General features: G+C 43.4%; 1 protein-coding gene across 1 annotated transcript; it reads right to left on the reverse strand.

Moving 5' to 3' along the window:
• Nucleotides 1–244: 244 nt before the first annotated feature.
• On the reverse strand, nucleotides 245–26133 carry LOC147672900 (sorting nexin-27-like; the record flags this gene model as incomplete). Its single annotated transcript, XM_086947935.1, has 6 exons — nucleotides 245–8452; nucleotides 9575–9637; nucleotides 12578–12637; nucleotides 16355–16483; nucleotides 17746–17895; nucleotides 26044–26133. Coding segments are annotated over 6 exons (540 nt in total), but the record flags the coding sequence as incomplete, so codon positions are not given.
• Between the last annotated feature and the right edge of the window lie 1656 nt (nucleotides 26134–27789).

Below are 27789 nucleotides of genomic sequence, written 5' to 3' on the forward strand. Positions count from 1 at the left end.
TTACAGAAAGATCAATAACAGAGTAGCTTGCAGGATTAAGAAACCAAATTTAGATCCAAAACTCTGTTATTAGATTTTACAACAGCTACCTCTTAATTTACATCAACCACAATGTGCCACTCCATTCTTCCCAGGATCCTGAACGAGCAAGTCTGCCTTTTTACTATCACAAGGCCCCACAACAGGTGAGCACTGCACCTGCCAAAGAAATAGAACACAAACGAACAACAAAGACACACAGTGGTAAGTTTCTTCAATAAATCGATTTATTTAAAATAATATGTTACAATTAATTACACTAAAGTGACATTACCAAACAGCTTGAGAGAGTGGTTAGCTCTAGGGGACAAGTAATGAAAAACACTGTTAGCAAGGATGGTGATGGAGGTGAGGAAAAAGGGAATCTTCACATTTCTTAAATCACAAATAAAAAATACAGGATACTGCTGTGAAAATACAATTAGAGTCCTCTGAAATAAATAAACACCAACTGGCGTCATGGCGGAGGCAAATGCTCCATCTTCCTGGCCCACTGAGGTGTGGGAGATGGGACATGCACAAAAGGTCTGGGAATGTTTCTTCAGCTGCCGATTTTCAAGCCACAAATCTTCCCTTCAAACTCATACTGTGGACCTTGCCATGCTCAATTATTGCTGCGACTTGGGTTGACTGTACTGTGTGCGGATAAGATGCTCTGATGTAATACATGAAGGACTTGGAAAAGAAGGGTCGAAGGCAGATGGGTCCTTCTCCCCAAGAGGCGTTTTACACCCCGAAATGTCTGGACCATGCCTCGTGCCAGTTTTAGACGGCTGCCGGCAAAGAGGCTGCTGCCCATAGTCTACGTCCATGAGCAGTCGCTTGCTCTGGTTTGCACGGTCAGAAAGCAATGGTGCTTCGAGGATCAGTGCATGGCACGGGCGAGTTCTGCAATATTGGACCATTTGCAAGTTCAAACCGGAAAGCCCAGAGAGGAGGGGAAAAAGCAGGTGGGGGATGGGCAAACAGGCTAGTGCTGCAGACGAACACAAGCAATATGTGGCTCTCAATTCTCAGTAGCCTTATCTACAGCTCCACCAGCATCAGGATCAGACTCGAAGTTTAGTCTAACAAACAATCTCCCAATACGAAATTACATGCAGTGACAATATCTTTATAAAAAAAAGAACCCTACTGCAAAGCAAGCTTGCAAAGAAAGAGCAACACAAATATTATTAGAAAGCATTATTTCAATATTAAAGAAAGAAAATAGCAAGACATTGGAAAATTTGATGTTTTTTTTTTTAAACAAACGCATCACTCCTTGTTGCTATTTGAAAGCTTAGAACTATTCCCGCCCACTCTCCAGGTAAGTTCTTAAAATGTAAATGGTCCATTATGCTTTATTTCAAATGCAAATCTTCTGCATCGAAATATAACTATCTTTTTGCTTGCTTAGAGAGAACCCAAACATTTTTAATATTTTGATGGTGGGGCAGGCAGCTTGTGAGCTGCTGTTAAGACGGTTTAGTAAATTATTGAAAGAAAAGAAAAAACTAAAATTTGGAACCAAATTAAACCGGGACAAGGCCATGATGGGTACCCAAGAAGAGCCAGAAAAACGGATAATTTCCATTTAAAGAGCAGAATGGGAAACCCTAAATTTTGAGTGAGAAAAGAAAATGCAGCATCTCCATCACTAAGCCGGTTTTCACAGAAATCTGAAATATCCTTTGCCGAGGTTCAAGCCTTTGTGGACTGAACCAATAATCGGATAGGAGACCAAAACGTAACTCCTGCCTCCCACCGTACGAGCGGAATGGCTGCTCCCCAACCATTTATGGAGCATATGGATGAGGAGAGAACACTCTACTGGTCAGACAAAGGCTGCAGAAGACCCAGGGGGCCTTGAAAGCTTTTACTATTCAGAGGCACACAAAAGGTCTCATTCGAGCAACTGGAAGCGACACAAGGCTCTTAGCCGCACACACAAATGAGCACTAATGCAGGTGGCCAAGTGATTCAGCAGTACGTTCTCTGTAACTGCCTTATTAACCCTCCGGGTAGCCAAGCAACCTGTCACATGGTCCATTCGCCAACCCACCTATAAAAATTCCCAGGCTATTCAAGCAGCTCTTAAAAAGAGTGCACATTGGCAAATTTGGAGTTTGGATATTGAAATTCCCATGAAGCACAAAATATTTGACACTGCCGATTGCCCATCTTGGACTGAAAGCAACGGCAAGAACAGAAGGGGACTTGTGCAGGTGGTTATTCCTTACCACTGCAGCAAAGCTTCAGGCATGTGCAGGCACCCGAGGGAGCACACGACTGCTGCAGGACAGAATATCCCAGGGTAAGAAGGCAAGCCTTAGTGGAGGCTGTATATCCAGGTGAAATGTGAAGATGCTTGCCTAGATATGGTTCCATTTCCATGTCTCAGGCTTCATGCAAATGAAAGGACTTGGCAAAGCGAACATGATGCTTAAGTTGCCACCCAAGAAAACATGGTTTGATATAACAGATCCGCTCAGTAAAGTTTAAGCCTATGTATATGGGTGGTGACCCAGACAGTTGGACAAGAAGTACTTGTCTAGAGAGGGAGATTAGTCATGCATGAAAAGTGAAACATTACATAATATAGATCTTATTTACAAGTTTCCTTGGTTGGGAGTGTGGCACGCAGCTCTGCCAGAAACGACTCATGTTCAACCTACACTGAACTAATACTGAAAGAACACAGGGACAGCAAACAAAAAAACACATGAGAATGAAAAATATGCAAGGACTAGTCAGAAAAAATATATGCTGCTGCCAGAGCAGGGGTGCAATCGACAATACGGTAGGAAGAATGTGGGGAACGCAAATAAGATCCCTAATCTAAATAAGAAAGTGTATCTAGAAATTGAAGGGAAAAGAAAACTTCGAAAGAATCTGACCCACCGGCCTAGGCTCCCGAAAAACACTAGAATACAAATGTATCACAGCAAGCTCCAGACCAATACAAATGATGCTCAGTAATGACTGAGGCAACTTTGGACCAATGGTGGAGACCCAAAGCAGGATCTGGAATAACACACACATGCCAGAGTTATAACTAGTTCTGGAATAACGAAGATTCAAAGAAGCACCACTCCATGGAATAATGGCAAGATACAACAGAACAAAGGTTTCGCCAAAGCAACGGGACAGCTGGAGGTCAAAAATAGTCCAGCATAGGCTGGAGTAATATTGCTGGTAGGATTATTTATCTACAATAGTAGAGAACATTGCTTTGCTCCGAGAAGTGCCAAGGTCACACAAAGTTGTTGCAGAGCGCCATCCCGTATAGGGAATCTGGAATCCCTAAGGTGTACAAAAGCTTGGACATGCTAGGAAGTTGTAATGACATGACATTTCAGGAAAATAAAGCATGCAGCTTTACCACAATAACCTGGTGAGTGCAAATGCACCGGTCACAGAAAAAAGTCAACAGAGCAAGCAAAGAACAAACAATCTGCAAGGATTTTCAACAGGAGGAAATACACACAAACCAAAACAAAGATGTTAAATATTTGCTCTACAAGACATTTATATTAAAAATAGATTTTGTACAATCTTCCTAAGCATACATTCGTATCGAGTTTGATACTCATTCGAACACAAGACCATGTCTGGCAGGTAGTCGACAAAAGGAATGGCTACACTGGTTAGGTTAAGCCATAGTTATCATTGTAGTTTCCACCTTCTGCTCGGTAAAAACATCTATAAAAAAAATAGCTCATACAGAGTTCTGGGCAGTCGTGCTCGGCACAACACAGGACTTGGAACAAACTCACCCCTTGTCAAGGACTCCACAACAAAGTCATCTTTGCTAGCAGGAGCCATCACTGATTTTTATAAAAAGAGGGTGAACATTTATCTACCTCATGCATGTTCTTGCAGGACAGACCGTGCGGTGAAGTGCACCCAAAGTCCATTGATTCAATGGAAGAAAGGGCTGGTACATCCATACCCGAAACAGGAAACATAAGAAGCACTTCACCCATGTCTATCCCTTGAGACCAGGAGGTCTGAAAATCAAATGACTACAAAAAATATGTACAAGGAAACCAAAAACTGAGGGCCGACTGGGCATTAAGCAATCTCAGAGGTCTGTTGCAGGGAATGCATATCAGAGTATGGGAGTGTAGCCAGCAAGTGTTCTTTCTTCTTGGAATACGATCTGCAAAATACCGATACTGGATCTTCGCTCTATCTTGTCACAAGAGGACACCTTATCTGACCCCTAATTTAATAGCATCATCTTCAGAAGTAAAACTTTTTATTCTGGTCACAATTTGCAAAGTCGCTTTCTTGCAACAGCCTTTAACACCGTCGCTAAAGCAAAGAAACTGACTGCCACTTGAACAAAGAGGCGCACGTAGTGAGGAGGTGGCATGCAGTAAAGATGAATGAGCGCTATTTCCACTAGACTGCATTTTCCCATCTCCATGACCAGACACTGCAGAAGGGTAAAAGGGTTTTCAGGCCTAGCGAAGGTTTAGAAATTGCTAGCTGGCCTATACACAACCACTCATCGACAAAAGGAACTCCATCAATCTGAGCTGAGCAATCAAAAAGGGCAGCAGCTAAGAAGCAGCACATACATTCATCTCTGGCCAGGACGCCAGATTGTTAGACGCACTGGAATTTAATCCAATTATTAACTTGTCTTTCGAGGCTTTTGCTTTATTGACTGCAGACTGAGCTATCGGCAGCAATTAGCAAGGAGCACTAGACCAACAAGCTGTCTAGTGCTGATCAGCACAGCCTGGCCCACAATTCACAAAAAAAGCAGTGTTTCAGAGAACATTCAGAAGGCAAACTCGGGAACGTATCCAGACATGATGCAGCCGTAAAGACAAAGATGAATTTACCAGAGGCATGATGTCAAACTGAACATGCAGAGTGTAACATGCAGCACAGCAAAACAAAACAAGGCTTGCCTAGCCAAAGCCTGCCCATCACTTTTGGCTACTCATATGTCAACGGTCATACTCCAGTAACAGACAATCTGAACATGGCCACAACAAACCCGGGACCTCCTAGAACAGATGCTTTATCAAAAAGCAAGACCAGTATAATTCCACTCAACATCAATTTAATTTTGAAGCATGCATTGCAGGTGCTTCGCTTCACCAAGCAGACGGAGATTCAAGCTAAGTTTACTACCAATATCAAAGAGGCCAGGGGACACAATATATACTAGGCTTCTTACGACGGCTCGCAATACAATTTCCATTCAAAAGAAGTTTGCACGCCCAGTGTGGGCAGACTAGAAAAGTGGCATTGGAGCAATCCAAATAAGGCACTCAAGTCACGCCGACTTTCAAGTAAAACCGAACCATCCACTGCCAGGTGATTCTTACAGACGCTAGTGCTTCGAAGTGCATGCAGCACATCATATTTTTGATAGTTCCAGTCCCACAAAATATCAGTTACATCAGGGTCCTTTAAAATATGAAGCTGTTGCCCTCTTAGAAAATGAAAAACCATGTTTAGAACGCCGGAGTGAGGAGCACTAACCTGGTCAGTCACTGTCTGCAATAGCCCCTTTGCTTGTTTTGCGTATGCTATGCCTAGGAGGCAGTAGGAAAGGAGACCATGCACGTTGAATGCTGGGTGTGCCGGAAAATCCTAATATTTTCTTTGCTAATATATTCTCTAACTAATAAGAGGCTATCACACATAGGATGAGCACTGTATTAGACAAATAAAGTGAAGGCCATTAAACTAAGCCTCAGAGTGCTCCACAATGGACTCGATGGAATGTACTCAAAGTTCGCCTCGGAGGACAAAGAAAAGACAAAAATGCCCTTAGGAGCAGGCAAAATTCTGGTAGTATCTTTCTGTACTAAAAGACAGGGCCTACCACAAGAGCAGCAAGTAAGGTTGGCTCTGGAACCTATCACCTACCAAATTACATCAGAAACTTGACCAGATAGAGTCTACTGCCTACCATACTAGATCAAAACAAAAGTAATACTAGAACCTACTGCCCACCATACAAGATCATACTGCAGGAAGCTTCAGAATACAATGCTCAGGACTGAAAAGTAGACTGGATTAAGCTCTTGAAAACATTAAAAAGTATGGCACTCTAGCACTTACAAGATCTGCAGTTAGAGCACTAAAGAAACTACAGGTTACTATACAAGATTACCAAATAGTTCTCCAAGTTTTAGAAAAAAAAGGGCATGCACAAGATACGAATGCAACAAAATGACAGTTCGACAACCTTGATCCAGCGAACAAGAGAAGAATTCGGGCCATGCAGAAGAGAAACCATACCAGGACCCAAACAGCGGGCAAGGAGCATCTATCAGGGAGGATGCAAGCTTTATTTGAAGGAAGAGAAGGTATCATCAAACATACAAATCTGAATGCAGAGGCGGGACGCCCAGACAGTCAGCCATCAATAATCGGCACATGGGAAACCAAAGCAGTGTCTAGCTCCCATCTCAAGGTCAAGCAGCAAAAAGCTTTAGAACCTGCAGTTCTCAGAAAAAGCAGAAATCTGAAGGTCCAGGGATTTTCCTGAAAAGGTACTTTTTTTTGCACTTTACATCAAGCAAAGCAGAAATGACCCCACCACCTGCAGCTAATGCAATCTGACTACTGATATGGGAGTCCGGAAACATGGGAGTGCAACACATTCTTGAAATCCTGCCATGCTCCAGAGAAGAAGAGGCACCTCAGTAAGAATCCAGACTGTCACTTTCACAAGAAAGCTGCATGTGGCTAGCCTGTGCACATAAAGCCCTGAAAGTGGTCCGTGCAAATTCAGATCTGCTCTATAGGCATTGGTACTTCAGTTTGCACAGTAGTGAAGTAAGTACATCTAGATCTCCCATGGCACAATTCCAGTTTTAGTTCGCTGTTCTCGCAAGGTCATTCCAAAATTTGCAGTTGCCCAAAAAAGGAACTCGATAAATGCTCCAGAATCCAAGAGCCATTGGTGGGTCTTCACGTCAAGTAGATAGGGTCATGGGCCTCCCATAGTCATTAACTCACTAAACTATTAACTTTTTTTTTTATTGCCAATGGAGACACCATCTCTTCATCTTCTGGCTACAATTACTCGCTGGGCCATGTGGATCATTTGTTTATTTTTTGGCAACCACTGCCCTAGCTCCTCTATCACCCCCAAACTTAAAAAAAAAAAAAAAAAAAAAAAAAAAACAATTCTCCTGTGGCCTCCCCATCAATTCACATTCTACTATTCCTCTGCATCTTATTCCTCTAAGCAAAATTGGCCTCTCCTGCATTCAGGCTCCTTATAGTTCTGGTCTTTGATGCTCTACCGATTTCAACATCTGTTGGGAACATAAGCATGCTTTGTAACATCTCACATACAAACGAGAACACCGCACAGGGCCTGGAAGGTGCGCTTACGCCATCAAGCCAGTATATGCACCATAGGCAAAGGAAGAGATCATGTTAAACACACCAGGCACTAGCAAACTCTGAAGTCATCCCTACACAGATGAGGTCATCCCTACACAGATGAGGTCATCCTGCACAGTCTATTAGAGAACGAAACACCAGCCGATTTAGCATAATGGCGGTCAAGCTGTTCAACTGAATAACCATTCTGAAGGACTCCCTCTTTTCAGCAAACGGACCGGAAACACTGCTCAGAGAAGAACGCATTCTCAGATGCACATTTCTCAAGTTTGAGACAAAGCTGTGTTACCTGGTATCTCACAATATGGAGCACCACACGGAAACAGTTGCAATGCACGACAAACACTGACACTGGAATGGAGAACATGGCTTGGAAATTGAGTAATGGGAACCAAACAGTTCTACAGAAAAAAAGGAGTACAAATCAGCTGCTGAAGGCATGCCAATGGATACCTAAGCAGTCTTTCCACCAGGCAGTAGCTTCAGCACAGCACGAACAGCGAAACACACAATAGTGAGTAGTTTGTAAACGTAATACTTCAAGAAGTTGGTGCTGTATTTCCCGTTCGAGAGGAAGGGAGTGGGCAGGGTGATGAAGATTCAGGCAAACGCCCAAGGAGGGGCAGAAGCCAATGTGAAAAAACAAAAGTTAGAAAGGAACGGTCATGATATGACATTTTAAAAGAAATGCATATATATGTATATAGATTTATGTATTTATATATCTATACATATATGTCTATTAGTGCAAATGGATGAAGTGAGCCATTTCCAGTTGAAAATCGAGTCCATGCAGAACCTCTAGAAAAAATGTGCTCGGTCCGGTCCTTCCTCGAGCTTGACATGCCCACTGCCAGTCTCTAGTCTTAATCCGGAAACATGAAGTTCACAAATGGTATTAATATTTAGTTTAGGGCATTTTTCTTATAATACAATGAATTTTCTTCTGTTCCTTCTTCTAAATGGCCGTTGTTAGTGTTCATCAGTAGGTAGGGGGCTAGGTGGTGGTATCACGCTGCTGTGACCGCAACAGCTGAAAGATGTTCTGGAAGAAAAAGAAGAAGCAAACTGATGTAGTCATCTGCAGGCCAATAGCGCAATCTCCTCAAAAGAACCTACTCTTGTTCCAAGATCTCTTCCATTCAGTGCCTAAGGTGAAAGTTAGTGACACGGTGATCTACACACACCAGTTTGATTCTCATTCTTTTCAGAAGCCACCTACACATGCATGCTCTTTACACTAAAATATCAAATGACAGATGGAGGCCTGTTGATATACTGGCCTGTTCATGAATCAAGTTGTCTTGAAGGTAAGCTTTTCCACCTGGTCTACCCGAACTGTGGCCATCTAGGAAGAACCACAAACAGACTTATCTTGGCATGGACCCTAGAGGAAATGAAATATGATCTTGTTGCTAAATTGTTGGTCTGACACCGGGGACTAGATGTTCTGGCTCAGATTCTCCTATTCTCCAAATGTGTGAACAAATCTACCTTGCTGTGACTCAGATGCTGATCAGTCAAATCAGAGCTAAGAAACAAGTTAAATCCTAGAATCAGACACCATATAATAGGTATTTAACTAACTGGAGACCAAAAGGAAGGTTTGCTTTTGAAACAGACACTTTTCAGAGACCTTACCCACAGACATGGATATCAAAGTATCCTTGTATTTAAGCAACCCCTTGAAACAATGGCATACTCTGACTCTCAGCACTGCTACCATTACTTACCCAATAAAATGGTGCTGAAACTAAAAGGTGGTGAAAGATCCACTCGGGGGTGGGTCTCAAACCCACAGGTTATACAGATATTAAAAACAGAGTCAATGCATGAACTATCATACTCATTCTACACTCCATTATTGATCTACATGCGAGCGAACTTCTTCCATTGACCCCACCCCCCAATCTCTGCACCCCCCCCAATCTCTGCACCCCCCCCCCCCCCCCCCCCAGCACTCCTCCCTCTCCTCGGTTTCCCTGCAGCCTTCTCCTTAAATAAACTAATACATCTCCGGATCCAGTCTGCACCTTGGGGTATTCACAAGGTCCAGAATCGATGGTTCGAAGTATCCTTCAGACTAAACGGTCACAGTAAAGGCACGAATATTCGCTACTGAACTGAATAAAGTAATTACACTTCTGCCCTCCTCCCAAATAATTACCTTGCTGCACATACTGTCATTACTGCAATTCTTGTTATCTTTGTCCGTTGCTTCCTCTTCCACCTACAAATAGACAAAACAGGGGACATTAGCTCATGGTGGTTCAGGCTTACTGCATTTATTCTCTTTTCTTCATATTTGTTTGGGATAGCCAGTTGTCTGCATTGAAAAAGGAGCAAAAAAAGGCTGTTTGCAGAAGAGACTGTCACTTTAGAAGAATGGGAGGCACTTGAACATCCTCCTCAATGCGCCATCAGCCACCCCATCCTATCACCTATCATGTTTCTGATCATATAATTAGGTGAGGCAAAGTATAGTTAACCAAGGCAATGGGTAAGCAGTTGTTGTGACTGTGGAAGAATACATATAGTGTTTACCAGAATCATCAAAAGACAATTTTATCATACTCTAGTGCTACTGGCTGAGGACCAATTTCAGTCCACAAAAAGGTTAGGAAACTGAGACACCATAAGCCAGATAAGGTTAAGGGATGCTTTTTTGCAAAACGATGTATCAAAGCAAAAATGCTTGCAGAAAGCAAAAGAACGTATGCATGGGGTTACCTGCCAAATATCAGTACTATGTATTCATTAGACACATTACGGATGCTGCCTTTGCTCTGGTGGAACCAAAATAAAGTCTTGGAAGAGGCTGGACCCCTAATGACATAGAAACTAGTAATGACACAATCAAGTAAAAAACTGTCCACTCCATCTTTTGGGTCTAGTGAGTCCACAATAAATAAGGATCACATGGCCTCTTCAAGTAAATCTCGAGAGCTCTAGAAAGGTCTGTGGTGTGTAGTCTCCGCTGAAAAAGGCATGAGGTCAGCATATTAAAACCAGAATTGCTCGAGAATGTAGAACTAAAAAATAAAGTAAATGAAGATACCCGTGATCTTTGTAAGAGGGTCAGCTCTCCATTTCTATTACTTTGACTCCTGACAATGAAAATTCCAGAACTATAAATGGTGCTCGATTTAAAAAGTGCTTGGGGTCATTTAAATTTTGGCAAAGTGCTATAAATGCACTTAAGACAAAACACTAGCAAATTGCGCAATCTCAAGCAAAAAGCAGCATCTCAAAAAGGCACATAAAAAGCAACTTCTCAAAAAGCGTATTCATACCCTTATTCTTCACAGGAAGATATTATATTACCTGGCCTATTAGGATTAGCATTATTGAAGAAAGACTGTGCAAGACACAAACTGAGCTCATTAATTTACTGCACAGATTTTTGGATACAATCCAGATATGCTTTTAAAAGTTTACAATCTTTCAAGAGTACAACAGAAAGCACTAGATTTTGCAGGTCACATAATAAACTGCTACATTTACTTTGGTTAAGTCCAAATGAACAAAAGCAAGGTGGGCCGGTAACAAACAGGTTGGGTAACACCACGAGGAGTGAAGAAACTTAAGAAACAAAACTCTCCAGAAAACAGACTTCTGAGCCATCGTATAATTCCAGGAAGTTGCTCAAGGCGAACTGACTCTAAACATCAACTTTGACAAGACGAAAATTGAGTTAATAAGCTTTTTGGAGTTGCAGGCTTCTTGCATTTCTGGACATAAAGTTCAAGTAACCAGGACTAAAGGAGAATGTACAACACTTTTTAAAAAAAATCAAGAGGATAGCATCGTCTCCAGATCTTTCTTCACTGAAGACTGTGGTCACAGAGAAATCTATTGCAAATAAATATATGAAACTAAAGAGCCACAATTTAAACAAGAGCTGCGTAATAGGTTATCTGCCACTCGTGGAATATGGACGCCACAACAAGACTTTGACATGAATTTTCACTTCCGCCAATAGGAATGTTGCAGAGAGAATTTAGTTCTGAAGGATCCAGTCTCACAGCAAGCAGCCAGTTGACAAAATGATTCTAGAACAGAATCATGGTTACTTGTACAGATAAGTAAAAAATAATAACAGGCGTGCTGTCCTGTGGACGGCAAAGTTAAATGAAAACTGATTTGAACCCAAGGAAAATTGTTCTTACTTGTTATAGCCTATAGAAGGCTAATATCCCCCTAGGACAATGAGCCACAAGTTCCATGGTAACAGACGTCCGACAGTGAGGTGTCGGTTGATGTTGTGAAATAATTACGTGCCCCTTTAAGACTTGATATGGACAGTGGTCTCCAACTAGTCGAGCATTGAGACGCTGGACATTCTAAAGCCGGTGCTGAAGCATGTGTGTGCTGGCGGTGCAGTCAGGGTATGAGCTTATGTACAATCTGCTAAAATGGACAAAGAGTTGGCACACCGGATGTGAATGCAAGAAGTGGAGGGGTGGCACTTCCGTCAAAGATATTCTAGACACCCCTGGAGAACCTTGAAGAGACTTTTTCAGGAGGTACAGTGATGGTGGAGCCAACCTCACTGGAATAGAAATGCTCTTTGCAATCAGGAACTCAGTGGAACACAGGACGATGGGCAGTGAATCTTTTCTTAAGCTTAAATCCTGGCATTTTGTCTAAATAAGGGAGTGTCCCCGGAGCTGAAAAAAGCGTTGGTTGAGAATGGAACAATGGTCCTGGTGAGCTTACGTTGTAACAGCATAGGAAACCATACACATTTTTTGCAGCTCGAAATGGCCAAGTCATTCTTAGACACTCACAGCGGAATAGCATTGTTAACTTCTAACTCCAGCAGGTAATAACAAAAGCAACCAATGACTATGATCAGCAATCACGCACGTCCAACAGACCACACAAACAGCCTTTGCACAAGTAATCCCAAAATAACTGATACAGCGTCCCTTCATGTCTGTTGTGCATTAAAATCACCCAGTCAAAGCCCCTTCCAGTATCCATCAAACCGGCTTTCACCGCCAGCATTATATTCACACTCCTCCCCACGTACATATCTCGACCAATTTCACAGATCAGTTAGGCCGAGAACAAATACCATGTTGCAACTCTTCCCAGACTGGCAAAGACCGCCCCCAGCTCGACGTTGGATTCTTATACACACCAAAGTGTAAACATTAAAAGTTACCTCTTTTCTCCATTTTCGTTCGCAAAAGACCCTCTCGAAGCATTCATGCATGTAGTTAAACTGCAAAGAAAGACACGTTTACACTCATTAAACCAACAGGGATTTATCTTCGAGAGAAAAAAAAGATGAATACTAGTGTAGGCTTTATTTGTCATGACGGAACACTGGGAGCTAAGTCTGCTCTAAACTGCAGCGTTGTGAAACAGCATCATGTGAAAACAAATCAAAAATTACAAATGGATCATTTTGACACCTCTAGATGGTTCACTGGTCATGTTTGAATGGACTAATCTGTTTTATTACGAGACACCTTTCTAAAATCTCAATTGTTAGTGGAATGCTGCCTTGATTCATGGACAGAATACCACCACAGAATACCGCCACACATGTCCCAGATCACTGAAATACTCAATATATGTTCAGGTGAAGAAAACATAAAAGAACTTAAGTCTACATGAGCTAACATTTTTTTACCTTTAATTTAAAAAAAAAATCTATAAAATTATTTTACGGGTAACACGCGAGTTGTGCTACATTAAAATGCAAACCCTAATCAATTGAATCATACGAATAGGACGCATACAAGTTACTGCCTAGCAACGAGGACCGGCATAATCTTTAATATTTCAGCAACCTGAGAGCGATCAGTCACCCTTGCAACAAATTATTATATTTATTGAAGTGGTACATTTTCTGCAACAGTCAGCAAAAATGGGTCAATGAGACATTACAGCCATATCGTGATTTGCCAAATTTTGGAAACTAGAAGTCTTCGTTAAAAACCTTCACTGGGCTGCCATCACTGCATGTACAGAAGGTTTATATTTGGCATCTTTTTTCACTATTCCTGGGATCGATGGTTAACATTTCCTGATCGGTCTTGGGGAACACCTTTCCCTCAGTAAGACTACCGTTTCCTGGGAACTAAACATGTCCTATCAGAGTTAATGCCCCCCACACTTGAAACCACGTAACCTACAACACTTGCCAGAGAAGGTAGCTTCACTTGTAGCCATTCCTTCAGCCAAAAAAGCAAATGAGTTACGCAATCCGTATGGAAAAATTATTACTTGCTGTTTGATCACAATACAGTCTTGAAGAACTCACCACTCTTGTTGCAAATGTGATCTTAAATTGTCATGCCAATTAGAAAATGTAATTTGAAACTTTTTTCCATAGACTATTCCTTTCCAATAGAGATATCCCTCCATACAGTCGATGCAAAAAAGGGTTCTAAGAAGTCCCTACCTGACATTTAAGAAATTCCAAACAGTTATTTGACTGGCAAGCTGCACATGTATGTATTTTACAAAGTGGTCCATAAAAAAAATATTGTGCCCTGCATCCCGCATTTACCAGGTAAAACAAATGCTGATTCCACTCAGACAGTTACTGTTGCTCTTATGTCATGTCAAAAGTTTTTATATAGCGCAACTTATCGCTAGGTCTCAAGGCGCTTGCAGCAAAAACGGTTGAGGCTTAGTTGGATATGCCAAGGTTATTTTGGAAAAAGCCAGGTTTTGAGAGTTTTACGGAATGGTTTGTGTTTAGTGATGGATAGAAGGTGGGGGGGAGAAATCTGTTCCAAAGCGAAGGGGCAAGATAGGAATAGGAGCGATGGCCGTAACGGGAAGTCCGGACACGTGGTTGGATCAGAAGTGATTTGTTACTGGACCTTAAGTTTGTGACTGAGACGTGACATTTGTAAAGCAACAAACCTGGGATCAGTTACTACATTTGCTAAGCACTAGGGCATTGGCTCAGATTCCAAAGCAGATACTAGTATTGAGGCCTTCCTTCATACCACGTTTGCTGGCCATAATCTTTAGCTTGACACTAACTTCTACTGTTTAGGGAAAGCTAGGAGAATCACAGTCAAAGTTATTCAACTGCAATTTATTTTGTCTGAATATCTAACTTCTAAAAGAAACTGCCTAACTGACCACCACCCTGCATCTTGCTGCTACCCTGCTGGTAGCAGTTTTTACATTTGTATGAAAATAAACAGTGTTTTTGCAGTCAAAAGTGCTGCTTGGCTGATATGACATTTTTAAAATGAAAATGTTCACAGAATGTTGGCTCTGATAATTATGTATGCATAAAGCTCTATTAAAAAATATTGTTAATGGTTACCAGATAATCCCATGACTTAAAGGAATGTTCAGCACATGCTGCACAACAGTTTTTCATAAAATAAAAGAAAAATTCTAAGAGGTTTCACATGGGTGGATACCGTAATCTCCCAGAGGTAGATACTTTATGGAGGAAAGGAAAAAGGAGATCTTTCATACCCCTCGTTTTGGGCTAGGCTCTGGATTATAGTGACTGCTAGATCATCTCACCCCAGAGAATCTCTCGCAGGATACATGCGAGCCATGGCCTGGACCCACCCGAATCAACATACACACTTTAGTATTGCACAGTAGGTATTTATGTGGCTATCAAATGTAACTCATTATCATTGTAATGGTAACAGCAATAATGAACATTACAGTGAACAAAATAGAACCCCCCAAAACAATGTGCATCACACATCCTTAATAGATTGCCAATGAGACATATTGGGGAGTTAAGACCAATCAGTATTTGGGATGAAGGGGTTTCATTCACAAAGGACAAAGTTTAAACGTTGCCCTTTGGCCAGACAGTTGCCTTAGATAGAAGGATGAGACTCGTGAAGCCAGCTTTTTTTGTGCATTCCACAATTTTTGGGCAGGGAGTAATAAAGACAAACCCAGAAATGGTATTAAGCCAAGCTTACAGCAGGATGGACCAATCAGGAAGGGAGTTTAGAGAACATTTTTACATTTATCCAGCGTCATCAACACCATAATATTGCAGGTTAGAATGGTGGTAAGAGACTCCAAGTGAAAACAGAAGAGCCAAGAAAGTAGAATTGAACCTCAGGATATGTGCCCATTGTTTGAGCTTAGCATGGTTAGAGAGAATTAGCAACTGTTATTTGCTGGCTCGTGTCAAAGACCAGACCTATTTAGGTGCTTAAGAAAAATCAATCTGGAGGCAAACGACATACTAGTATGCAATAAAGCAGACGGATCTGTATGAACACACATGCATGGGTGGCTACAGATTTTTTTTTAAGCATCCGTGTTTTTTTTAAAAGAAATTCTCTAGTTCTGCTTGTGTAGGTAATTCCCAACCACTCTTATTCGAACGTGGATCCAGTCACAGTTCTTTCCCGGGACGGTCCCCTTTTCCAGGTGTGGAACATCCTTCATATTCTGGTCTAGCTCAAAGACAGGCAGTTGTTATTTAATTGCTCTGCGATTTTCTGGATGGCTCTGCATTCTTCGTATATTTGGATATGCCTTCCAGTAATAGACATGTCCTAGATCGGTTTTGGATCCCTGGTCAGGTGGTCCATTCACAGTCCTCTCACCTAGCTTCCAGTGACAGACCCGAGACTGGAGGTTGTGCAGGTTTCATATTTCAAGCAAGATCCCAGTCACTGTAATTTGGACACTTAATAAATGGTGGCTTCTATAGCGCTGGTTGTAAGCTTGCAACTATATTGGTGCACTTAGCTGTGCACTTAGCAGTCAACTTTAATGGCAGCTAACCTTACCCCATGCGAAGTAATCAGTGTAGCGTGGTTCCCAGTCACAGCACCTTACACCAAGTACATTATTAATTTTCCCAAATGGTGCCGAATTGCGTGCATTAGAACCCAATTCCCACTGAAAGCCATTAGTCCTAGGCGATGCTGCGTAACTCCACCTGGCTGTCCACTGCAAAAATAAAAAAAAATAAACTTACATATGGCGTGAAGATTTTGACCCATCTGGGCTTCTTTTCCCCTCGAGCGTACTCAAAGCAAAAGGCCATCCCTTCTTCATCAGTGTCCCATCGTTGCATCTCGTCCCACTCGAAGGATATGACTTGGTTCTAAAACAGGAAATGAGACATGTCACTTCAGAAGGAAGTCGGATTCAGAGCTCATATTCGGGGCAGAGGGAGTTGAAGTCACAAAATGACGTTTTTTAAAATCAAAATCAGACAACTTTGAGCACGATGACTAGCACCTGCATAGGCTCTGCAAACCAGCCCAGTACCTTCAGGTGACCTGGAGCGTCACAGGGAGTCGACCGGCATTAGGTGACCATGATCTTTAAGGATTGCTGCGACAGCCCCTTGGGGTTTATGCCACAGCAGTCTTCACCGGCCTTAAAGTCGTGGGCCAATTCCAAAGATTAACCAGATCAGGGTCTGTTGCAGACCTCTGCCTGTGACAGGAACCACAAGGTTTAAACTCCATAGGTTTTTTAGGGCGAGATTCTTACTCAATGGGAACATTTGACAACATTTCAAAAAAAGTTATTAAAAAAGTGGACAGAGGTAGCTCTCTCCAGATCTGCGCTGATGGCGCAGAAAGAAAAGACGGGATATCAGCGAGCTGGGGTGCTGCCCTCCCACAAAAGAAAGGCCAGTTTTATTATTCACACCCTTAACCATTATTCCAACATAGGTTTCAACTCCGCTTATTTTGTTTTAGGGAACATTCCTCCTGAAACAGGATCTTCTATTCCTTCAAATAAAAGATCAGCAGAAAAGGCAGGTGTGTAGATGTGACAGATGGGGACCATTGACAAATGCGGATAGCACAGGGATTAGGCAGGGAAAATGTCTGCAAGAGCATGGGGAACTAAGGGCATGACAAAGTTCTCTGTGGGATAGAAGTCTTATCAAAAAAACAAGTAAGTCAAAACACTGCAATAAAAAATAATTTAACAAGCCAAGAATCTCCAACAAACCTCAAGAGAAAACTTGTGTGGGCCTGCATGTAGTGGCAGGAACAGAGGAGTCACTAGATAATTCCCATCTTAATCTGCGTGAGGTTTGACATCCCAAAATCTGTGTACACATTCCCAGAGGTGCAAACAGAAAATTTAAAGGAGGCAATAGAGGTATCATTACATGCTTTAAGACTTCAGGATTAACCAGTAATCACAAGCATGCCTAAAGAGAGAGCGATAAAAAGCTGCAGAGAAAAGCCTCAAAAACAACTTGATAGAATAAATGGCTAAAAATGCCAATTAAAGTTAGACATGGAGTATACATTCTGTGAGTACTGTATAAATAATATCACATAAGCTGCCCTAACATGCAGATAGACCTCCTCAACAACAGGGTCCTGGTCACTAACTCACCTCGAGCTGCCCTTCTTCAGTGCAGGCATGGAGTTTAAAGTGCTTGATGCTGATGGCTGTGATGACATGACCCTTCCGCCGAGAGTCACAGGAGCAATGTGGGAAGATTATCTCATTGTAGCCCTCACACGCCCTTAGCATGTTCAAATACTATAGAGGCAGACAAAAGGTGAGAGACAAAAACATGTTAGACAAGAGCTAAGCTTCTAACAGCATACAATGCCAAATTACTCCATATCCCTAATGCTGAAAACTGCTATAAAAAATGTTCTGTAGTACAGCCCTCCCAATCATGCAGTACAGAAAGCTCAATGGAGATCTTGCTCTAAAGATAGGACAAGAGGAAGGAAGACCGAGTTTGTTATTTCAGTTACCCTCCTTCCTAAGAAGGCAGTGCAAGACCTTTTCTCTAGGCCTTGCTTGGGGGAAGGCATGGGTTATTGGGCAATATCCTGAATAGTAACAGTATAACACCAATGCATTCTAATTTAAAAGCCACTTTTTGGTACTTCATTCATATTATAGGTTTCAATCTTCATTCCGGACAATGGTCGCCAACAATGGGAGTGATAGATGGAATATATATATATATATATATACATATATACTAGCCGCACACCAACAACGAAGCCTGCATTCTTTTATTTCTTAATTCCATCGGCAGTCCTGACATGTTTCGTTCTTCACAGACTTTCTCAAAGGTTGTGCCTCGCAGAAATGACATCACTGCTGCTGTTCGTGAACCTCCCAATTTGCTGTGTTTTATTTGCTTCTCGTCAACGATGGACTACTCCCAGTGAGTCACTTTGCATTATGGTTCCTGTGGTTCACAGCATTTTCACTTCGATAAAAAACCCTCAATTGGGAACCTTTCTTGACATTTTAAAATATAAAGATGAATGCAGAGTCCGTTGTGTCACTTGCAATACCCATTTTCAAGGTTTGCCATGATCCATACCGAAGACGGTGCTCTGACGTCACCTGTCCACCCTTATTCGCTTCCACGATACACACACATGGTTCACTTTGGGCGGACTCTGGCGCACTTGCTGGAGGTGCGTAACTACGGCAGAACCACACCGGTATATATTCCCCAACATCTCCTTGCAGAGAAGAACTAGCCGCACACGAACAACGAAGCCTGCATTCTTTTATTACTTGGTTAATGAACATTCAAGTCTTTTTTTGGCAATATATGGAACTACTTTAACCAGCATGCCATGTGCCCATTGGGGCAGGACTCATGATTAAATAAATATCATCAGCTGTTCTTACATTGCATGTGTGTGTGTGTATATATATATATATATATATATATATATATTATATATCCGCTCCTGTTGAACACCAGGACGTCGTACTCGCAGGCGGGTGCTCCAAAGAGTGAGGGTGCACCCACTCGTAAAATTCTCCGCACCAAGGGACAATGTCCTAACGGATAAAGAGCACTCGCGGGAAACAGTCTGGGTTTATTTATTTCATGACCAAACAGACACTGCTTAACAGAAACATGGATGAAGGTTTACTACCGAAACGCGTCTGTTAAGCAGTGTCTGTTTGGTTCTTGAATAAATAAACCCAAACTGTTTCCCGCGAGTGCTCTTTATCCGTTAGGACATTGTCCCTTGGTACGGAATTGGAGCGGAGAATTTTACGAGTGGGTGCACCCTCACTCTTTGGAGCACCCGCCTGTGAGTACGACGTCCTGGATAGAGAGAGAGAGACAGAGAGAGACAGAGAGAGACAGAGAGAGACAGAGAGAGACAGAGAGAGACAGAGAGAGACAGAGAGAGACAGAGAGAGACAGATATATAGATAGATATAGATATATATATGTATTTTATTAAAGCTCCAAGGTTCCTTGAGGGTGAGCGGTTTGTGATTTCGGACTAGAGAATATCTATCTATCTATATATACACACACACATTATCCAGTAATATTGCAGTAGCCATAGTTAGGTCAGCGTTTCCATAACAACTTTGGCACCGTTTGACAAATCTTCACAAACCTTTCCCAAAAAGTAGAAAAGTTTATTAAATGAAAGGGGTAGATGCACCCAATGATAGAGTACAAAGATGTCCACTTTTTGTGAAAGGATTTTCTTTATAATTTTTTTTTTGTTACTTGCACTCCCGCCATGCACAGTTTTCTCTTCACAAATTTTATATAACTATATACATTTGCATGGACATCTCTATTCTACTCTTCCCAACTTCATTCTCACCCTCTGCGGGAAAACAATCAAACAAGGTCGTCGATGCCCATGCCCACGAAAGGAGGAGTCACCTACCTACCTAGTGACTGGAAAGACTTCTTCGAAGAAAAACAAGGTACAAACGAGATATGAGTTGTGGCAATTTATTGGCTATTATTGTCATATTCTGATGAACTTGTGGGTCTTTCCTTATTTTTCATATTGGTATCATTATGAACTGTATCTAACTGTTTTTATCTTTTTAAAATCTTAATTAGAATTATTGAACTTAAACATCTGGACCCAACACTAGATGGCAGGAGTATGCAAAGTATGTGATCTACAGCTCACATGCCTCAAACCTGTTTTGGGAATTTGCAAAAAAATTAAGACTTCAAGGTGGGAGATTTTAAAACATCTTCCCAGATGTTAGTCTGGCAAGATGAAGGCAACATTGTAGCAAATTAAAAATCCGCTGTCAATATTGAGGCCTTCATATATTAGGGGTGAAACTTGTGATTTTAAACCACTGGAAGACCTGCCCTCAGGCAACAAAAGACCTCAGTATTAACAAGCATTTGCGATGCAATAGGTCTCGCAGCATTAAAGTTTGAGTTACTGGCATTGTAAATGACAATGCTTTGCATGAATTTTTTTCTTTAATTTGCAATTGGTATATAAACATTGTTTGTGAATGGCTAGCTGTTGCTTATGCTAAGCAACGTTGGCAGTCATATAGAGTGCTAGTCTTGCTGGTTATAAGCATGCTGATTTAAAGAACTCTGATACCTGCGGGTAAAGTTTGCGCCATATAAAAGTGAAAACTAATAAATAAATTAAAAAAGCCTACCTGTACCACGTCCACCAGACCATAAATAACGTGCAAAAAGAAAAGACCATTCACCATCTCCTTCTAGGAATGGGGCTGCCAGGCCATAGACAATAAAATCCATTAACACTCAGGCACAAACGCAATTAACTGTAATTGTTTTATTTGTGGTGTCCCAGAGTGATGCGGTGGTGTCCCAGAGTGATGCAGTGGTGTCCCAGAGTGATGCAGTGGTGTCCCAGAGTGATGCAGTGGTGTCCCAGAGTGATGCAGTGGTGTCCCAGAGTGATGCAGTGGTGTCCCAGAGTGATGCAGTGGTGTCCCAGAGTGATGCAGTGGTGTCCCAGAGTGATGCAGTGGTGTCCCAGAGTGATGCAGTGGTGTCCCAGAGTGATGCAGTGGTGTCCCAGAGTGATGCAGTGGTGTCCCAGAGTGATGCAGTGGTGTCCCAGAGTGATGCAGTGGTGTCCCAGAGTGATGTGGTACCCCGAGTGGTGCCCCCGAGTGATGTGGTGGTGCCCCGGAGTGGTGCCCCTGAGCGCTCTTGACGGCTACAGTGTACCTCTCACACAAGTACTCTTGGCTCAGGATTAGCATACATTAATTCCTGAACCTTCCAATCGCCACCACCAGGCCAGCAGTACCCTCCACCCACTTCGTGTCCTTGCTCCGCCCAGTTATTCCTTTGCCACTCCACCATGCGTGCTGCAGCCGGTTCCTTCAGGTGCCCCGAGCGCCACCACTGTCCTGCCCAGCCACACCCTGTGCTGCCAGCCCCATCCCTGCATCCAAACCCTCAGCTGAGCCCCCAACCGTCTGCAACCAGCCAACCCTACCCGTGCATCCCTCCCTGCGCACCAGGTCTTCCCGTGTGCCCGCCCACTTGCCCCTTCGGTTTTCGTGCTGGTCTGCAATAGACTCTTTCTAGGCAAGAGGAGGGGCCTGCGGCTTAGCGGACCCTGGGTGTAAAAATGATGACCACACGAGCGGCGCACACCCCCATCACTACACCCCTCTGCACGTGGCGGTCTCTGCACCTAGGGAAAGCTGACTCCGGCTCAGGAGATGAGAGCATTCGCCCCCATCTGGGAGAGTGCGTGCAGAAGCCGAAGCACTCACATCCCGTCGCTTCTCTATTGCCAAGGATGACTTGCCGGCGCCATGAGTCACCTTGTGGTGCGCCGAGAGCCAGCCCGGGGACCGCCCACTCCGTCCGCTCCTACACCTGACAGCGTGAGGCATCCTGCCCACCTCACAGAGGAAGCAAGAGGAAAAAAGCTGTGCGAATGCGAGGCACGACGTGGAGCAGGTCCACTCCCCTTCTCTGCCCCACGCATGTCCCCACCCAGAGGCCACAGGCGGTACAGAGCCCTGGGCGCTGCAAGCAGGGCAGGGGCACAGGAGAAATGCAGGGGGGGGGGGGGGGGGCTTGACTGGACCTGTATGGCGATGTATGTGACTTGAGTCTGCGTGTATGACTATGCGACAGGTTGTAACTTTGAATGCGTGACTTAGTATGTGAGGCCGGGTTACATGCGCCTTCCAGATTGTACTAGTTGCATGTTGTCTGTGGCCCAATTGTTCGTATCATTGTAATTCACAGGTGCATGGTGTACATCCGCCTTGTCAATAGCAGCAATATGTGCGGAGGAGTGAGCGCACGTTGGCCACAGTGTGCACATGTGCTTGTAAATTGTACGGCTTTTCTGAATGCCTAAATTGTTTGTTCCATGCGTTCAGCTCTCGACGTATAATATTTGCGTTTATAATTATATACGTGTGTCTGTGGACTTTTCTGTCATGTGCTATGTAGGGTGTGCATCCATGTCTCTGCATGCAGGGTTAAGTATGTACTTATGTGTTCCCTTTTGGTTTGTTTATATTTGCGCCCATTTCCGCTCGCCTGTGCGTGCTACTGCATTAAGTGTGAGGTGTTATGCGTGTGTATTTTTCTACTCATCAGGGAAATGCTTTAAGAGTGAGAACAGCCTTTTCTTATCAGACTGTGCCATACGTCACTGCGTTTGCTCCAGCATTAGCTGGCTGGTAGGGCAGGTGGCGCACATATGGTGCGTCACGGGTGGTTGGAATGGCTGCTTCCTTCTGTGCTAACCGCGGACTGTGGCTCCACAATCGAATTTTCCCAGCCATGCCACGATCGGGGGTGATTCCGGCAAAGCTGCTGGTGGTTGCCACTGACCCGGAGACGGCGAGCATCCACTGACGTCATCCGTAAGCCCGCCTCCTGCCCCTCTCCACAGCCCTGCTGCCGCCAGCCTTCAAATCGAAACTAACGATACTGAAACCTACTGCGCATGGCAGAGTCGGATTCTGACGCGCGCGACCCAATCCCAAAGCGCGCGTTGGAATCCGACTCTGCCATAGCCAATGCTGCACGCGTGGCCAGCTCTTGTCTCCCCCCGTTGTCGGCTGAGCCGACAGCTATAGTGCTCTCAGAGAGAGCGCGCTTTCGCTCGCTTTTCGCAGCGAGCCCTAAAAACGAAGGGCCAGTTTTAGTTCTTGCAATACACATTAGTCCGCCACAATGGCAATGGATATCCCATCCGCCGAAATATGAATCCTGTAAGATATAATGGGACTTATATTTGGTCGGACAGGATATCAGTCACCGTTGTGACGGAGTAACCCGCCCGCCAAGATCTAAATCCAAATAAGGCAAGTATGAGCAGCAGCATCTCAGGGGGCAGTATAGGCAAACAACGTTCTCTGGGCAAGACTTGTTTGTTTCGACTTCTCTGACGTCATGCCCCAACAGGGGCCAGATGAGCTGCGCTTTCTATGGGCTAACATACAGCAAAGTATGCTTTATAATCTATCCAGGAAACTACTGAAGAACACTCAAGGATTGCAGTCCCATTCTAAATCGCTCTGCACCCCTTCCCGTCTGCCTGGGCTTCTCTCAAGTGGGATTAGGCTATAATGTAGTGGCTTGAAATAGAGATTACTACATTCATAATGACCATTTGCAACAAGAGAGTACCTATACAACAGAACGTGTTAGTGCCCTACTTGCATGCCATTCAACATCTTAAATAAGAGAATTAGCCAAAATCTGATTTCCATCGATGTATAGTCATCCATGTGTTGTGTAAAAACTTGGAATGTTACTACAAATGACGGTTGGAGTTTTTGAACCTTTCATCTACATCAGCCTATTCAGAACATGCTGCGAAGGCAACTGCCAGCTGAGTGGGGGCTTTTCCACCCACCTTTTTTGAGGATATAAATGGTCTGAGCCTGCATACTGGTGGATCTGTCTGGCTTGTAAACATGAACAGGCCACAGACCAGCCAATCCCAGATCTCATTAGGCATCAAAATTGTGCAGACCAATGTGGACCAGGCAACAATAACCAATCTGCACACAGAAACGTTTGAACTTGTTATGGTATACAAACGAGGCACTAGACTTTCAATCACAGTAATTCTATGGTAAATGCAATTCCAGTGGGATACGCTTTTGGGAACAGGGATCAATCACAGTTTTTTCTAGTGGCAAAAATAAATAGTAGCAACAAAGTACTCTATGGGTCACTTACACCTAACAACTTAGTCCTTATAAGGGTTTTTTAGTACAGGGTTTACAAACATACATTCAATGGTACAATCTAAGGTGCCAAGATGGCAACCAAAATCACACGCTTTTACAACCTTGCTGTATGCAGTTTCCTGCTACAAAATCTTAAGAAACCCCTGGACCCACAAGACCATCACCCAAATAACAAGGTACCCAACAAACTTTGTCAACTGGTTTTCAGTTTTAAGTAAGGCAACCAATGCAATTAGTGGATCAGAAACCATCCAGAAGTCCCTCCTGGGTTGTCAATCTGTACTGGTACATACCCTCAAATAATTGATTGCTGTTATGAAATGGCAGGGGCACCAAAATAAGTTAAAGATGTCACCATTTCACACTCTAAACTGGGCCTGCAGGATTTTAAATATGGGCAGAATGGACTCACTGAAAATATTACAGGAACCCAGCAAATAAAGAGGTTGATCGGTGATCAGGGCAGACAAGTACTGAACTTTGAGGTCACAGCCAAGTCTACTTTGATTTGGAGGATACAATGTTCACTATACTCAAAGAAATATAGCAATTAAGATAAAATAAGATTTAGGGGTATCTTCTGTACATGAAGGAAGGCAGCAACCCATGACCTACATTTCTCTAGTGCCGACTGTCAAAAATCTGACTTGACTGCTTCAAAGATTGCATTTCTGCAAAAAGTGTGCAGAGTGTCTGGCAAAACTGTACCAGCATTTTCAACATTATGAAGACTGCTTGCTTTCCACTAGTGGGTTCAAGCACGGGGATCTGTTGAATGGAGCCAAATACTGCTATATGGAGATGAGCTAACAGCAGACTTTGCACCTGGTTTGATTAGTTGCATGATGCTCCAAGAGGCCAATGGGACACAGTCTTAGGATAAACTAGAGCAAAACGGGAGGAACTTTGTTTCAGGGATTTAAGATTATGAACAATCTCTTTAGAACCTAAGAGTGAAAAGCAGAGCACCAGTGTGTGCTCAGTGCTGAAGGGTGGCAGGAGAGGCAGAGTCATTCCTGAGAAATCGCAAGTAGAGCGCATTATTAGAGAAAGCATTTTAGGTTTACTATTTTCTCATCTTAGTTTTGGAACATACAACACTTAGTTTCCAGTCTGCTGCCGCATACAAGACCAGGACACCTAGTGAAAATGTACACTGGTGCCCTTTGAAAGGCCAGTTTGAACAGATGTGTATAAAACGCTTTGGTTTTAATTTTCTTTACATCTGATATAGAATGAGCAATATTTGATCTAATTTGAATGAAGCTACTAAACAGCGGTAAACATTGAATTTTAAATTTTGTGGTCAAGTATGTACTTAAATCAATAACATGTATTTTTTACATTACATTTGGGCATTTAAAAATACTGGATGCCACGAGAAATCACATTACAGACAAAAATATATATTTAAATCTTCCATTTCAAAAGCTGTGGGTGGAATAATGTACAGATGGGAATGGCATTTGTGGAAGGCAGTCTAATATGGATATGTAGGCTTATGGAATTGGGTTAGACAGTTCGGAACTGTACGCATGGGGGTTTGTGAGGTTTAACGGGCAGGCTGTTGGAAGTGGCATGCAGGTGCTTAGGAGCTGAAAGTGTTGCAGTACTTCTTGCGGGAGGTCAAGCATGACATGGGTCATGAGGCATCAGGCATCGTATGAATGGGCAGATGTGGCATGATGTATGAGAAGATCTTACCATTACCATCTTTCTCTGCTCGGAAAGCTTCTGCAACTGGTACGATTTCTCCTCAGCCTTGATATAACCCTTCTTTACATCATCAAGGGCCTAAGAGGCAAACAATGAAGCACATGTTGAGCAAACTTTGGGTCTACGATCCACTTCAGGGGACATAGGGAGAAAGACAAATTTTCAAGTGACCAAACATTCTCCCATGACTTTCTACTTGCACCTTTGTCACAACTCCTTTGGATCAAATGTAAGGACAGCGGAACAATGATGCTGTATTTGGCATTTATGATCATTGAAGGTTGGTAGGAGATATAAAGGATATTTCAAGTCACCAAGAGATAGACCAGAACAAGGACTATGGCAGAGTTACTTTACAAAGTCACAGATCTTCAAGGTGTCAAATTATTTTAATGTAAGGTACAGAGTACTTATTGCACAAGTTACTTACATTCGGTAATGATATATCTGTAAGAAACAGTAGTTAGTATTAGATTCCTTACCTTAGAATATCCCCAGGCGTCAGTCTGCATCCGGAAATTTTTCCGTAGCAGTACTCCTACGCGTCGATAGGCGTCGTCTGAGGCTCCGCGTCAGTCGTCGGCACCAGGATGACGTCGCCAGAGTACTTAGACGCCGCCCTCGCGCGCTGACGCCAGTTCTTATACACAGCTTTTCAGCTCCAGAAAGGCAGAGCCATGATAAAAACCAACACTGGTGCCATGAAACTAGGGCCCTGAGAAGGGATGACGTTAACCCTAGATATCGGTTCGCAGAACGGGGAGGATGGGTGGGGCGGTAAGGTATCTAATACTAACTATTGTTTCTTACAGATATATTGTTACCGAAGGTAAGTAACTTGTGCATCTGAAAGAAACAAGTTAGTATTAGATTCCTTACCTTAGAATATATACCCCAGCAATACAGACCCCGGTGGTGGGTCTGCGAACCAATAATCACACCAGAAAGTCCTGGAGAACGGAACAGCCGAAAAAGCCATCTCTCCGGACTTGGCTGTCTAGGCAGTAGTGTCTAGCAAACGTGTGCAGCGAGGCCCACGTACCTGCCTGACAGATGTCCTGCAAGGGGACTCCCCGACCAAGGGCAGTAGTATCCGCCGTGGCCCGAGTGGCGTTTTAGGTCCAGACGGTGGAGCCTCTCTTCCTCTTTCGAGGGATGCGGAGGTGGAAAGAAGGTTGGCAAGGACTGCCCGATGTGGAAGGCTGTGACTACCTTGGGCGGGAAAGAGGGTCGCGGATGGACAGAAAGGAAAGGAGGTTGTGAAGAAAGGGCCTGGAGCTCACTCACTCTCCTGGCAGAGGTGTTGGAAACCAGGAATGCAGTCTTGAGAGTAAGAAGACGAAGAGGACAGTTATGAAGTGGCTCGAAGGGAACGCATATCAGATAAGTCAGAACCAGTTTCAAGTCCCACTGTGGCATCACGAAAGGAAAAGGGGGGAACATATGAGTGATGCCCTTCAAGAACCTATTACTGGGCAAGAGAAAGAAGAAAGAGGAGACCCTCAGAGCGGGGCAGAGAGTGGATCCACAGCCTTTGCTGTGCACCATGCCACAAATTTGTTCCACCTGCAGGCGTATACAGATTTTGTGGAGGGACGCCTGGCTGCCAGAATTACATCGCAGACTTCAGGAGGCAAGTCAAATGGCCTCAACTGTCGCCGCTCAATCTCCAGGCATGGAGGTGGAGACTGGACAGGTTCGGGTGGAGGACAGTACCCTCCTGCTGAGACAGAA

This window comes from Lissotriton vulgaris, unplaced genomic scaffold, assembly GCF_964263255.1.
Source record: "Lissotriton vulgaris unplaced genomic scaffold, aLisVul1.2 SCAFFOLD_2170, whole genome shotgun sequence".
Lineage (NCBI taxonomy): Eukaryota > Metazoa > Chordata > Amphibia > Caudata > Salamandridae > Lissotriton > Lissotriton vulgaris.